Raw genomic sequence first — 15,182 nt, forward strand, 5'->3', positions numbered from 1 at the left:
AAAAGCCAGTAATGGTAGTTACCAGAGATCTTCAGTTTTAATAATAAAAACCCATTTTTTTATGTGTAAGCATGATTACAAGCAAGTAGTAGTGAGTGGTTTGCCAACAGGATTTTTGGTTAATTGGACGCAATTGGTTAAAAGGTCTAAAAATTGAAGACACACTCAGTAATTAATGGAAGCGGACTAATAGAAAAATAACTTTTCTCACCAATGTATTATTAAAACAGGCTCTACACGTTTCAGACAGAAAACAATAATGACGCATTTTTAACAAGACTTTTAGAAAAAATTCTAGGCGCAGCTCTATTATTTTTCTCAAACACTATTATTACTAGAAAAAAATATTTATCAAGTGTTCAAGTACCCTGTTCATCCAAGTCCAGAGGTCAGCTCCGCAAAAACCTTCGCTTAACGACTTTTTAACGAGCAACGCCATGTTTTAAGTGATTCTCCTCTTCTCGCTGTAATGGCCGTCGCGTAACGTGAATGTTTTTGCGCTTTTACTGATTGCAGATGGAATTGTTTTAGTTTTTCTGAGATTTGGTTTGGTAAATTTCTGTGATTTTTAGATCTAATTGATGCAGAGATGATAGTGTTGTTATTTTGTTAGGGTTTCAGGCCTTTCTTTAATAACCCAAGCCCACTAATTGTAAAACATTATTTTAATTAATTTTAAGATAATATTTCATACTTTTGTAGGCTTTTTGTACCTTCGATAGGGACTTACACTAGTAGTGCCACATTGATATATATGGAAATCTCAGACAATCAGACACAAAACGACTAACTCTTAATTACATATATTATGTAACAACATCCCGATGGCCAAAATGCTGTCACAACCACCCAAACAGTAGTACCAGAAGCGTTAAATAAATCACCGCAGCCTTAATTTCCGTAAACAAAATAAATATTTTCGTGTAAATCTTTTCCGTATTTACTTCGTAGTCGCCAAAATTGTGTCGTTGTCATCGTTCTCGCTCAGCGTAAATCTTTGGCGGTGTTTTATGAGGCACGCGGGAAATCATTCTGTTTTGTGACTACACTTTATACTTCTTTGTTACGGAATCTTTGTCTTATCCGATCTGTTTGACGGTGAGTCATAAAACTTGTGACGAAATAAGCCTTGAATCACAAACGGGTGGTGCTGTAGTGTGATTGACTACTCGTGAATTTCATGAAGGCAAGTAAAACTATTGTATTATGGTCTTAAATTCAGTGGTAACATATGATTCACCTTATGATACCCTATGATTTTGCAAAATGAGAGTAAGTCAGGTTTATAATAAAGCTTAATAAATTAAAAGTAAAGATAAGACAGAATAACTTCTAAAAAAAGACAGTCGATGTGTCTTCAGAACGAACTCACTTTAAATATTAAAGTACACAAGCAAAAAAAAAATACTAAGACCATATTCAAATGACTTTCCATCGGAGCATCAATACAAAGAACATGAACATTACAATATGTGAAACTTTTACACTCGCGTCCTGAAGTTTTATTCGCTTTTGTTGCTCGAACGAACTTACTCAACAGCTAGAACAATAACTTCTTCTACTTTGTACGATCTGAGATCACTTTTATGTAAACTATTCCAATTCGTTTCAAAGCTAAATAAATACTAAGTTCCACAAGATAGATCAAAAAAATATTTCATCTTTTTTTTACTAACATAATGCATGAGATATGACTTCTCTATTTCTTTATCGCTCTGTGCTCGTTGCCATGGTAACTGCTTAGCGTCTTAAAGACAGCAGCGCCGTTGCGGAAATTGATTTGAACTACGTAGTGTACTTGCGTGCATCTCAATTACATCGTCTGAAGATAGATGGCGTTAGGATAAGAATCCACTAGATAAAAAATATATTGCTAATATTTTTTTTTTAATTTGTTACTTTATTTGAATATGTATTTACCAGATAGTAATGTTAATATTATTTTTTCTATCATATTATTTTAGGATTTATTATAATTACAAACAACAATCATCGTAATTATAAGACGAATTTAAGCTATCTTTTTAAATTAATTTTTAGAATCGCCGAGTAATATTTATATACCTAACACTCTCATTATTTAATAATAACTTTTTACAATCATTCACTATTCATCCAGTTCAAGTTATTAATTACTAATTACTTTATAAAAGTACAAAAAAAATGTAAAGTATTCACTGACTTCAATTTAATCAGCTTACTGGCTAGGTATAGCAATTTCTAACCACACTGAAGCAATGAAACAAATCCGGATAATCTTCATAACGGACTCCCCCCACGGGGACATGATTTCAATTTAAATCTTTGAAATAGATGACCCATTTATTTGATTAAAAACTACAGCTTTGAAATATTTTGCCCCATTTTTAAACTTATATTTTTTTAACCAAAAGTTTATTTCAGTAAAAGACTATGTAGGTAGGTATAAATTAATTATTCTTTATGTGAAAATGATTGGAAGTTTTATATTGTTATAGTAGAGTTTTTTACACAAGTTCAAACGGAAACGAATACGTTTCAAGTAAAAAATAGAAATGTCAAATTCGATAAATGAGTCTTTGACTAATCTGTAAACATAAATAACTAAATTCAAATGAAAAACCTTCCTCGTTTTTTAAGTCGGTAGAAAAATTACACGAGATAGCATCACGATGTTTTCCTTCACAGTTGGAACAAGTTATATCATTATTTGTAATGCACACATAACTCCGAAAATTCACTGATGTGTTGCCTCGGGTTAGAACCCGCGACCACTTGCGTGAGAGGTGCATTCTTAAACCAGTCATACTAAACTAGTAAACTCGGATATCACTACTTAATACTACCTACCTACAATATGTTTTTAAAACGTTTGTTTAATATATTTTTAAATGTTACCAATATTCGTATCGAAATATTAAAATCAGGTATAATTCGATTCGCACGGAATAAAGATGGGCGTCCGTGCTGTGAATTCAGAATCAAATTAATTTAATTTTAAGCCTTCCGCGTCCATCATTGAAATTCAACGTGACATTTCGTTTAAATATTGCATCGAATATTTTATTAAATTCATTTTCTTATTGAAATGAAAGATGAGTAAGTAAATGTTGCAATTAAGAGCAAAATGTCGAGATTTTGGGATTTAAATTGATTGATACTGCTGGCTTTCAATGTTTTGGTGTGCTTGCAAAATCAAATGAAATCATTTATTCATTTAGGTCAAATATTGACACTTATGATAGTCGTTACAATTACTGAATCTACCACTAGCTCGGAAAGGTAGAGCCTTATGAGAAGAGCTAGCAAGAAACTCACGGCCACTCTTTTCAATCGCCCAAAGATTTACAATGTGGTTGATACAATAATTTTATTGATATTGCATTCTTCCTATGTATAACATGGAATGTTAAATATTTAACTGTTTTTGTATGTTATGCTTGTCATATTATGGCTATGAATGTTTTATATTCATTTAAAGTATGTATTTTAAAGCAACGTTATATGCATTTTAATAAAATTATATTCGTCTATTTATTTACTCTATAGTGCAAGCTGTACAGTACACAGGTTTGATTTCCGAATCGAACAAGATAGAGAGCGATAATGTTTATTTGTTTATTTACCGTAGTAAGATTATGTGTAGAGATTGGTGGTTTATATAGCTTGAATATATATCCAAGAAATATATATGAAAGAAAGTCAAATCAATTGAAAAATAAGTACCAAAATCTAATTTAATTCCTACTTAGAGTTCTTTAGCTCTATCTACCGGTGTCGAGCAGTAATTACGCTGTACCTTTAATTAAGCCACGCTCTACTGTTATTGACAAACACTGCACTTGACAACTGTTACTTGTGTACATTTATATTGCAAGTTTCGCTCAGTATCGAGGGGAAATTGTTTTGATATTAATTGATTTTACTTTATAGTTGCTTTGGTTTGGTAGCTAATGAGTCTGTTAATTAGAAAGGTTCTAGTTAACTGGATGTTTCAAGGTGTTATTTATCAAAACGTGAATATTTTAAGAATTACACGTCCAGTACATAAAGGATTATATTTGAATAGGTTCAATTCGGTTCAGATAATAATTATTAACTACAAGACAGATTTGCGAAATGCTTACCTTTCCCTAGTAAAGATTACTTAATGCTGTTTTTGTTTTGAGTCAAAGTTTTATTATATCTGTCTCAGTTTCTTACGTTTAGCTGTTGAGGAAATATTACTTATATCAGTTATGTGTACTAAAACCCTTACTTATTTCACCTAACTCCAAAAAAACTTTTTTTTTAGCTAGTTAATGTATTGTTAAGTCTGATGTTTATTAAAAAAATAGTTCACTAACTTAGATAGGTATATATTATAAAATAATTATTGGTAAGTCCGTCATTTCACAAAGATTTAACTGACGGCACACAAAATGTTGCAGATAGACAAAATATTAAGATATCACCTTAGGCGCAGCGCAGACGGCACACTTTTTGTGCGATCGAGTCTGTGTACTAATGTGGTAAAGTCTATTAAAAACTTAAACTTACCGTATTTTGTTTTTTCTTTAGACTCATACATGTCCAAACAGGAGCGGAATAAACAATACAGCACACTTCATCCCACATTTTTCTTTTTAAATGTCTATCATGATATTCTGCAGACTCGATCGCACACAAAAAGTGTGCCGTCTGCGCTGCACCTTATTCTTCTTACCCAAAACCATAACAACTTGAAAAATTGCACCGAAGCCTTAAAAACCCCATAACTTTTGATAAACAAGTTTCCCATGGCGACCTCGGAGACGATGAATTATAAATACTTTGAGAACAATGAGATAAACTCGCAACAAATTGTACAAGTTTCAGTTGTTCTTTATAACATTTATAATCGTTACAAGTTCTTTTGAAATATAAAAACATTTAATTTAATTAATTTAGACCGACCATTTTTTATTTCTTTCCATTTTAAAGCATTTTTACCGATTTTACAAATGTGTTTCAGAGTTTAAGTTGTGTACCGTTAGATGGCACTAGTAATCGTTTTTATTTAAAAAGCACTTATTGCTTTGCGAGTTTTAATCGTTACACTAATAAAATATTGTTGAACGAGTGATGCAAAATAGTTCCTATTTATTGTTTTGTGTATATATATAACTTGAAATGAATTGAAAAATTGTGATAACAATTAATTTTATTTAGCAAAATAAGGTATATTTGCTAACTTCTATGAGTACATTCTATACAATTACTTAATTTCCACAGTAATCTCCAATAACCCTCTTAAATCGGTCGCCTAATACCAGTAATCCGTTCAATTGGTTCAATTGATCGGTATAATCCGACCAATTTGAGTAGTACTCCAATCATGAAGATATCGGGGTTCCAACGATTTAATTAAGATTTTGCAATCTTCCTACAGGATTACATAAACTAACTTGCAGACGTGGTTTTACTCGCGTTTCATTTCGGCAAATTAAAAATGTTTTTTGGATCATTTTTTAATAACTAACATAACTTAACGTAAGGTAATTAAAGATTAATTGTTTTCATCTCATTCATTTTCATCTCAAAGCTAAATTTTATCAAATTTAGTTTAGCAGTTTATTTGTGAAACCGTATTAAAACTTTCACGTCTTTACATTAATAATTTTTGAATAGATATTTTAACAAACTAGTTTAATTAGTAAGCAATTATCTTATTTAAAATTGATTTATATTTATCTTTAAGAATTATCAATAAATTATGTAGTTTAGGTTAAGGGACGACCCAGTATTGTGTAGTTATTCTAACAATACTGTGATTAAATGTATAGATAGTGTAGTTAGCGACAAGGTTACGAATAATGTATCCGATTTTTTAAACTGACAGGTAGGACAATGGATAAACAGCTAGGCTCATTAAATTTAGTACATCAAAACATACAAGGTTTATCCAGCAAGGAATTAGAAGTAGAATTGTTTTTACAAAAACATAATGTAGGTATTTTCTGTGTGACTGAGCATTGGCTACACACGGAACAAATAGCAATAAACAATGAGTTTTATACAATTATTAGTGCGTATATTAGGAACAAAGCTAGACATGGTGGTTCACTGATTATGGTAGCTAACAGTATTAAATGTAAAGAACGTAGGGACATAGTTAATTTGTCAATAGAACGCACGGCTGAGGTTTCCTGTGTCGAGTTAGAGCGACACATAGTAGTTTGTATATATAGACCACCAAATAGTGAGTTTACTTTATTTGAGTCGATAATGGAGGACATATTAAAGCGTTTAAGTATAAGCAACAAGTATGTAGTAGTGTGTGGTGATTTTAATGTAAATTTACTTGAGCAATCTTCGACTAGTACGAGACTTAAGTCATTATTTAAATCATTTAATTTAGTTTTTTTATTTAATGAGCCCACAAGAATCACTGCACATTCTGCTACATGCTTGGACAATATATTCTGCAACTGCGAATGCTTAGGTAGGGAAATCTTAAGTGAATTAACATCGGACCATTGTGGACAGAAGGCTATATTTCCTGTTAGGGTAGATAATAGGTTAAAGAAAATTACTTGTAGGCCTATTACTAGGGATCGTTTAGTATTATTTAATAGTGAGATAGCTAGTGCTATGACGAAGTTAGACGACACCGAAGAACACCCGGATAACCTTTACACATCGTTATTCAACATTATTGAATCCAAGTTCAAAACTATCTTCAAAGAGAAAACCATACTAGATAACAATAGGAAACTCAAATTTTGCGATTGGGCGACAGCAGGTATTTATAAAAGTAGAGCTAGGTTGTATGAGCTTTATTCCATGAAACAGTTCAATTTTAATCCAAAATTTCTTGAATACGTTAGGAACTATTCAAAAATTTTTAAGAGAACTTGTGTTGCTGCTAAATCCTTACACTTAAGCAACAAAATTAAAAGCTCAGACAATACGATCAAAACCACATGGAATATCATTAACAACGAAACAGGTCGTGCTATCCAGCACGAAAATAATTTTGAACTGAAAGTAAATGACACGATTATTACCAACAACTTAGAGGTTGCTCAGACGTTCAATACTTTCTTCGCTGATATTCCCACAGCTACAACTAGCTCCTTGAATTCCTGTCCTGCCAAGGCAGAATGTTTACTTCGAAATAGTGTAGAAGAGTGTGGTAGTGTTTTTTTCTTCAAACATATCAACTCTAATGATGTAGTTAAGGCTTTTAGGTCGCTCAACTCCAAAAAAACACCTGACCTCTGGGGCATCTCTGTTAAATTAGTAGAAAGTATCATCCTGGAAATAGCCTCCCATTTGGCTTTAATATTTAATAGGTGCGTAGATGCTGGTGTGTTTCCGGACTTAATGAAACACAGTAAAGTAGTACCACTCTTTAAGAAGGGATCTAAGAGTGAGCCCAGCAATTTCAGGCCCATTTCCATCTTGCCTGCGGTTAGCAAAATCTTCGAAAAGGTCATATTAGAGCAGCTCGAAAGTCACTTTAACTCGAATCAGCTATTTCATGGTAAACAGTATGGTTTCACAAAGGGTAGGTCAACGATCGATGCAGGTATTTCGCTCGTCAAGCATATCTATGATGCTTGGGAGACATCCCAGGACGCCATTGGGGTGTTCTGCGATCTCTCCAAAGCATTTGACTGTGTCCAACATAATACGCTCCTTAGGAAGCTCCACCACTATGGAATTAGGGATACAGCGCTCAATTTACTTGCGTCATATTTGAGTAATAGGATTCAACGAGTAGATATCAATGGTGTTAGGTCTTCAGGTTCAGCTGTTTCTCTCGGCGTGCCTCAGGGTTCGATACTCGGTCCGTTTCTTTTTCTCGTATATATAAACGATCTCCCCTTTCAGGTGCAGGATTTATGTGATATTATATTATTCGCAGATGACACTTCTCTCATTTTTAAAGTAGATCGTTCGAAGTCCTGTTTTGTCGATATCAATAGTATTCTAGAACAGGTCCACAACTGGTTCACTTGTAATAATCTGTTATTGAATTCTAACAAAACTAAGTGCATTAGGTTCACTATGCCCAACGCGAGGAATTTAGGTACTAACATAGTCGTAAATAGGCAAACTATCGATTTGGTAGATTCGGCAACTTTTTTAGGTATCAGTCTAGATAGCAAGCTCCAATGGGGCACTCAGATAGCGCATCTCTCGGGGAGACTCAGCTCCGCCGCGTACGCAATCAGAAAAGTAAGACAGTTTGCTGGTGTGGATGCGGCAAGACTGGTTTACTTTAGTTATTTTCACAGCGTCATGTCTTACGGTATATTACTGTGGGGTAAGGCTGCTGATATTGATGTTATTTTTGTCCTTCAAAAAAGAGCTATCCGTGCAATTTATAGTTTAGGAGCGCGAGACTCCTTGAGAGAGCTTTTTGGGCAGATAGGGATACTGACGGCGTCATCACAGTATGTGCTTGCAAACTTGTTGTATATAAAACAAAATTTAGGGACTTTCGCAACAAATAGCGATAGACACAATTACAACACTAGAAACAGACACAAATTAGTAGGTCCCCATCATCGTTTACACAAGGTGCACAATTCGTTTGTAGGTCTCGGCATTCGTTTCTTCAACAAGCTTCCAAAGCACATCATGGATTTACCCCTGCCAAAATTCAAAGTTGCTGTTAAGGAACATCTCGTTAGGAAAGCTTATTACAGAATTGATGAGTATCTAAACGACAATAGCTCTTGGGATTCGTCGCTCGCTTGATTAGGATTCTTTGAAATTAGGGAACTTTGCTATAAATTGTATAAACTCAGTAGCAGTAGGTCTAAATATTGTAAAATATGGGCAATTAATGATGCAAATAGGTGATGTTACGTACAATTTGATGTTATTCATAAAACTGTCACTTTTTTCTTTTATAATGTTCACAACCAGTGTGCTCACTTGCTGCCCATATTCTTATTATCACATGCTAGTAGGTGCTCCCAACATACGGTATGATCAGAGACTAATAAATAACCTAGCTATGTTCATTTAACTTAATTGACGTTTAGTCTATATCGCTGATTGTTGGCAGCTCCTCGCATGATCAATTATTGTATCAACCACATTGTAAAACTTTTTGGCGATTGAAAAGAGTGGCCGTGAGTTTCTCGCTAGCTCTTCTCATAAGGCTCTACCCCCTTTCCGAGCTAGTGGTAGATTCAGTAATTGTAACGACTATCATAAGTGTCAATATTTGACCTAAATGAATAAATGATTTGATTTTGATTTTGATTTTGTATTTTACGAGTCTTATCAGAAAACGTATTTCTACCTTTTAACTCGACAACAAAAAAACGCTAGAAAATTTCGAAAACCTATGTTTATGGCAAACTAAGTTCTACAAAACAGTTCATTATAATAAATAAATTATAATATGACTTACCTGTATCATTATCCTTGTTACAGTTGAAGCAGTAAGCAGTAGACAGCAACAATGGCGGCGTTCGTGGCCAAGCAGATGGTCGGCAACAAACTCAGCGCCGTTAAAGGTAAATACACTCAAACATACATATATACCTACATATTATTATGTACATAATAATAACGCCTATCATACCTGAAGGTGTAGATAGATATGTACACTCACGTGTCGCCATTATCAATGTTAGTCCCATGTGATAGGGGGCGAGACTATTGCCATACGAGTATACCGGGCATGTTTCCAAAATTCGGGTTACTATTGAAAACATTCTAATATAAATAAGAAACGAAGAATAGTAAAGGTAATAGGAATACGTAGTTATAGAATTAAATTCTGAAGCATTTATAGTTGTTAAACTGCCGTTAAGGTATAAATAAACAAACACACGGTAATACACAATACAACACTTTAGTTATAACACACGCGACACTTTCTTCAAACTATCGCGATTTGCAAACATAATACTAAATTACTAAACGGGTTTTAAACGCGATGAGAATAAGGTTACGATACCTTATTGCCGGACGTTTCGGTCTATATACACCGAACATGGTCGCGGAGACGCGGACTGACTGATGTAGATGTCAAACGTTGACAGCGAATAATTAAAATAGTGTAGACCAAGTGAGGGTAGGCGTAGAAAATCGTGACACATTAGACAGCCTGTGGACATGATCGATTTAACATGATCGAAACGTCGAAACAAATAAGGTAAATAATAATGTCTTTAATTTTCCAGCACGCTCAGAACAGTTACATTATAATGAGAAACTATATTAAAGCTTATTAATAAAATGGCGGCCAGTTTGATAGGTTACGGGTAGACGACTATTGTGGCGTTGCAGTAAGTCCATGATTTTTTGTTTACCTGAGTGGAAGTGAACGGAAAACCTTGTATTTTCTTAACATTCCCTCAATCACAATTTAAATAGAGAATTTTAAAAATAATCTGTCAAACTAACTTCTATCACAATCAAAGTCTAAACTACAGTACTATTCACGCGAATCAAATAAAAACTTCCGTACTAAGAATTGCTCTTGACTCGCGGATCCTTTTTAGAAACATACAAATAACGGACACAAAGTACAACCAGACCCAAAACAAATCGCACAAATAATTGTTCCATGTGGGAAGCGAGCCCACGATCTCCTCACGCAGTGATTGCGGTGTGGCGACCTAAACCACTGCGCACGGAGTGTTAACAACCACCTTTCTCAAAGACATTTTCAACACCAAAGAACACTTTAAAACCAACAACTTTAAAATCCTCTCCATTAAAAAGGACAATAATTAAAGTTGTCAAGAAAGTAAGTGTAAGAATAAGTCGGTAACAATGGTTCGTGCCGCCATGTTATTTAGCCAATCATATAAAGTTGTCGTGTTGTGATCTTGCACCCGTCGAATGATATCGTAGTTTCTATCTTGCATTTTTCTTGTTTTACTTTGGAAATCGCGATTTAGAAATAAGAGAGTATTTTATAGATAAAAGCTATAATATGGGTAAAACGACAAGTAACTAAAACAGGTAATCGTATATACAGAAAATCTTAAAATCTTCATAATGTTTATGACATTTTGTAATAAGTGACAGGCAATTTTGTATATGTGTAGAAACATACCATACCGCTTTAGTTTAAAAACTTTGAGGGTTAGGTACTTCTGAGGTTAGGTTTTCCATACGAAACAGACTCCTGGTACCAACACGGTTGTCATGGAACAATTTAAGACTTCCCGTTTCGGAGATAAAATATTTTTTTGCACTATAGCGGGGGACGAAATTAGCATTTTTTACGTATTTACTCAAAGTATTGTAATGCCTATGACACGTCATTTGAAAGGATATTATCTGAAGAACTGAAGAAAGAAGTTTTAAGTTACAGATCGCCCACCAATCATGTAGATCTGACTTCAAGCGTCTACTACTTCCATAGTTATTCTTTAAACAACTAGCTCCGATCCTTCTCTCCCAAGAGAATAAATAAAAATGTAAAACTCAACTAAAAAATACTTTGTATACTATTTAAAAGTCCTTTAATCTCAATATAATTGGACAGCTTGGTACAGCGCAGTACGGCTTCACAAAGCGTACTAACGTTTAATATTTGATTTCCCTCGGGCACGTTTTTATAGTCCCGACTCCCGGGGTAAGGCTGCCGTGTTATTTGTTATTATGCTTAGTTTTCTTTGAGCCTTTATCGATGGAAGATGTTTGGTTATTTTAAATATAGACTTGTTGGTTTATTACAAGTATATTTTTTAAATTAATGCCTTTCTGGTCTAAGTTGTTCAAACTGAAATGTTGTCTAGGTGATAGTTTGATTCTGAAAATGCGAAATGATATTGGATTTTCTGATTTTATTAGAGGGTGATTTTCAATGGTAGCTTTGTTTATATTTAAAACTAGAAATTATACTTTACATCACTAGGTGTTCTGGTAATAAAGGTAACTGGGAAAACAATGACAGAGGCCCAGCAGTGAGACAAAAATGGCTAAAAAAGAGTTTTATTGTCATATGTAATTAACCAAAGATTGTTGTGTTTGAGATACATTCAAGCTTTATAGAATGTTAATCTCATATCACAGGTGGAAATCAAAATATACCAATCATTCATAATCTCCTACTGTTCTCAGTAGTAATATTACAACAAAAAATATCCAACTCAATAGAACTTTGCCTGGGCACTTAAAACACAATTTTGTTTCGTAATATTTATTCTAATAAATTCTATGATACACCATGTAAATTGATATTATGGCACTTATTTCATTGACATAAAAATAATTATCTATTCTTAATATAACTTAATACTAAACAACATCAGTCCTTCACTAAACACTAATAAATGTACACTGATAAAACCAGAATATTTTTTAATTAACATTATTTTTACCTTACTTTGATAGATTTTTTTTCACTGGTACTCTGCTCCTATTGGTCGTAGCGTGATGTTATATAGCCTATATATAGCCTTCCTCGATAAATGGGCTATCTAACACTGAAAGAATTTTTCAAATCGGACCAGTAGTTCCCGAGATTAGCGCGTTCAAACAAACAAACAAACAAACAAACTCTTCAGCTTTATTATATTAGTATAGATTAAATTTTTCTTTTTAAAACATTTTTTTTAAGATTTTTTTTTAATATAGCCTCATAATTGGACTTATTTTCGTTTATTTAGTAAATTATGCTGGGATGTTGATCCTCTTAATAATAAAATATAGAAAATACATAATTTTGCTTTCATCTACTCTTAAACCTAATTGGAAGACATAAAATAAGCTCTTAATATTATTATATCTCTAAATAATAGTTTGTTTAAAACACAAACTATTATTCTTACATTAAATGCTAACAAAAAGTAAAAATATTTCTTTTAGCTCCCGAGATGGCTTAATAAACTAAAAATTCGATGTATTGTTATAGAAATAAAGATAATAAGAAATTAAAGTTCAAAGGAGAAAATACATTAAAGAGGATTTCGAAATTTGATGACGTTTTTGAGATGAATTGATATTCAGTTTTATAAAGTTTTATTCATCTCTAAAAATATTTTTGATTTTTTATACTTTATGTTTCTATAGTATGAATACTTAATGTAAACTGTTCTTTAAAAACATTCTATTAGTAAAAAACTAAAAGACAATTACACATAAGGTTTAAACGCATTGCATGATTAATATATAATAGGATACGGGAATTAACGCAAACACGCATTTTACCTTGAAACGTTTCGGCGAAGGTTGCAATCGCCGTGGTCACAGCCCGAACTTAGACCAGTTAATTTCCGTATCCTATTATATAGAAAATTACACACTCAAGTCCATACAATATTCCTTATTATGGAACAAACTAATCAACACTCTCTTTCTCATTCCACCCCTCGCGTCGGGGCTATATCCGTCCTGTTCGCACTCCTTCACATAAGCACTCTTTATTCGCTCACCGTGGTCCGGAATAAGCGTTTGTTTACGCTTTTTCGCTTTTCTTAAGCGATCAGTAGATCTTGTAAAAGGCGCTTCGTTTGGACTCTCACCTATAGGTGAATGAAACAGCTTTTTACTGATTGGTAGTCCTCGAGGCTTTCTTATTGGCGAATCTGTCTCCATCTGAAAAAGGTTTTTTTAAGAATTTAGAGGCTTATTGAGATGTTTTACGTGGGCGAGTATATTTTTAGAGAAAATGGGATGTTAGGAAATGAATGGCATAACAAACTCTTTTGTTTTTAGTGATTGTATCTTGTATTACTTTATGACTGAAACAGTTAAAAAAAAATTAAACTAAACAAAACGGTATTGTAATGTTAATAGCAATAACTACTGCTAAACTACTTATTCAACTTAGTAAACTAATAGATACTGAATTGTAAGCATCAAAAGATAAATAATATTTTTCAGATTTGTAAAAATATTCTTCTTTTCACATAAGGATTAAGTAGCTTCAAAAAATCTCCTCATTCCGTTTATCAGATGTTTTGAAGTTTTTTTTTATACAAAACGCAATTATATTTCAAAAATGTCGGACAGTCAAGTGTTTAGGAAGTGTAAAAGATTATAACAAGGATAAAGGAATTCGTCATGCTACCTGTTGCCAAATAACATAGTTATGGTCAGGTAGATGTTTTTTGTACAAAGACTTTGGTTGGAGAAAAAAAAGGATTTTTATAGAAACCTTTGTGGTATGCAGGTTAAAGGATAACCGTAATTTTGTGGTAATAGTTAGGTTCCTATAATAGACACATATATCTACCTACATAACTATGTACCAATTAAAAAAATATATTTGTGACTTATAGAATCTGTAAATTGATGTCGCATAGTTAATTTCTCTAACTCTACATATTTTAATATCCTAATAATATGGAGACTTAGCGCCTAAAAATTAGAAACACATAAATGGAATACTAATAATTAGATTAATTATCTTAAATGGAATAAAGTTTATCTTATCAAAACAGGCTACGGCAGAAAGTAACCTTTTAGCACAAAAAACATTAAATAATAAGCTGTTTTACATCAACGTTTAGTAAAAAACGTTTGAAAACATTCCCCAATCTATTTATAGTATAGGTACCGTTATCACTACAAAGTAACAATCAGGACTTCTTATCAATCAGTCCACGAATTCAAATATTTGACAGCTAGAAATACGTTACAGACAACACAAAAAAAACAACCATTTAAAACAAAATAAAAACAAGACTTACCATATCACAGTCTGAGACGAATTCTATAGAGTTATTTAATATATTATTAGCAATTAACACGGTTAAATTCTCTCTTGTTATTGTGTTTATTGGTGTTGACACTTCGTCCACCATTTTGAAAAGCTTTAGCTAGCGTTCGTAGTGTATTGTGCGTCTGCGTCGCGCGGAATGCGACGGGCAACTGCCATAGATTATAAATTGGTGTATGGTGATTGGCTGTTTGAGTGTGTGGGTGGTGTTGCTATGCGTAAGTTAGGGAGGGTGGGTTAAAAATATGGTAGGTTTTGTTGATGATAAGAAATGGGTTTTAAAAATATTTTTTAAGTCATTTTTATTCATAAAAATAAATAAGTTATGTTATAAATAGTAAAGGTTATGATTATTATAAAATTGCAATTAGTTCATCATTAAGGCAGTAGATAGCATTAGGTTACCAAAGTTAAAATCAATCATTTGAACTAACTTGTAATTTTAATAATCATAATAAAGTTATGATATTTGTATGAATAAACAGCTAATTGTGTGTATTTTTTATTTTCAGGTACTTACTAAAAACTTTATAAG

The 15,182-nt window shown here is 32.8% G+C and overlaps 2 protein-coding genes across 3 annotated transcripts in view; one reads left to right on the top strand and one right to left on the bottom strand.

The window, feature by feature from the left end:
* The window catches only part of cpx (synaptic transmission protein complexin), a 338,383-nt gene that overhangs the window by 240,259 nt on the left and 82,942 nt on the right, over positions 1-15,182 (top strand). For both annotated transcript variants that reach the window (XM_076130760.1, XM_076130761.1), the window contains exon 3: positions 9,397-9,479. In XM_076130760.1, the coding sequence (XP_075986875.1) occupies positions 9,425-9,479 (55 nt within the window). In that variant the 5' untranslated portion in view covers positions 9,397-9,424. The remainder of the gene's footprint in view (positions 1-9,396; positions 9,480-15,182) is intronic.
* LOC142983536 (uncharacterized) lies at positions 12,109-14,791 on the bottom strand. Its single transcript, XM_076130462.1, has 2 exons — positions 14,619-14,791; positions 12,109-13,521 (listed from the first exon to the last, which is right to left on the bottom strand). The coding sequence occupies exons 1-2, from the start codon at positions 14,730-14,732 to the stop codon at positions 13,222-13,224; spliced, it is 414 nt and encodes a 137-aa protein (XP_075986577.1). The 5' UTR covers positions 14,733-14,791; the 3' UTR covers positions 12,109-13,221.

Source organism: Anticarsia gemmatalis, chromosome 24, assembly GCF_050436995.1.
Source record: "Anticarsia gemmatalis isolate Benzon Research Colony breed Stoneville strain chromosome 24, ilAntGemm2 primary, whole genome shotgun sequence".
In the NCBI taxonomy this organism is placed as follows: Eukaryota; Metazoa; Arthropoda; class Insecta; order Lepidoptera; family Erebidae; genus Anticarsia; species Anticarsia gemmatalis.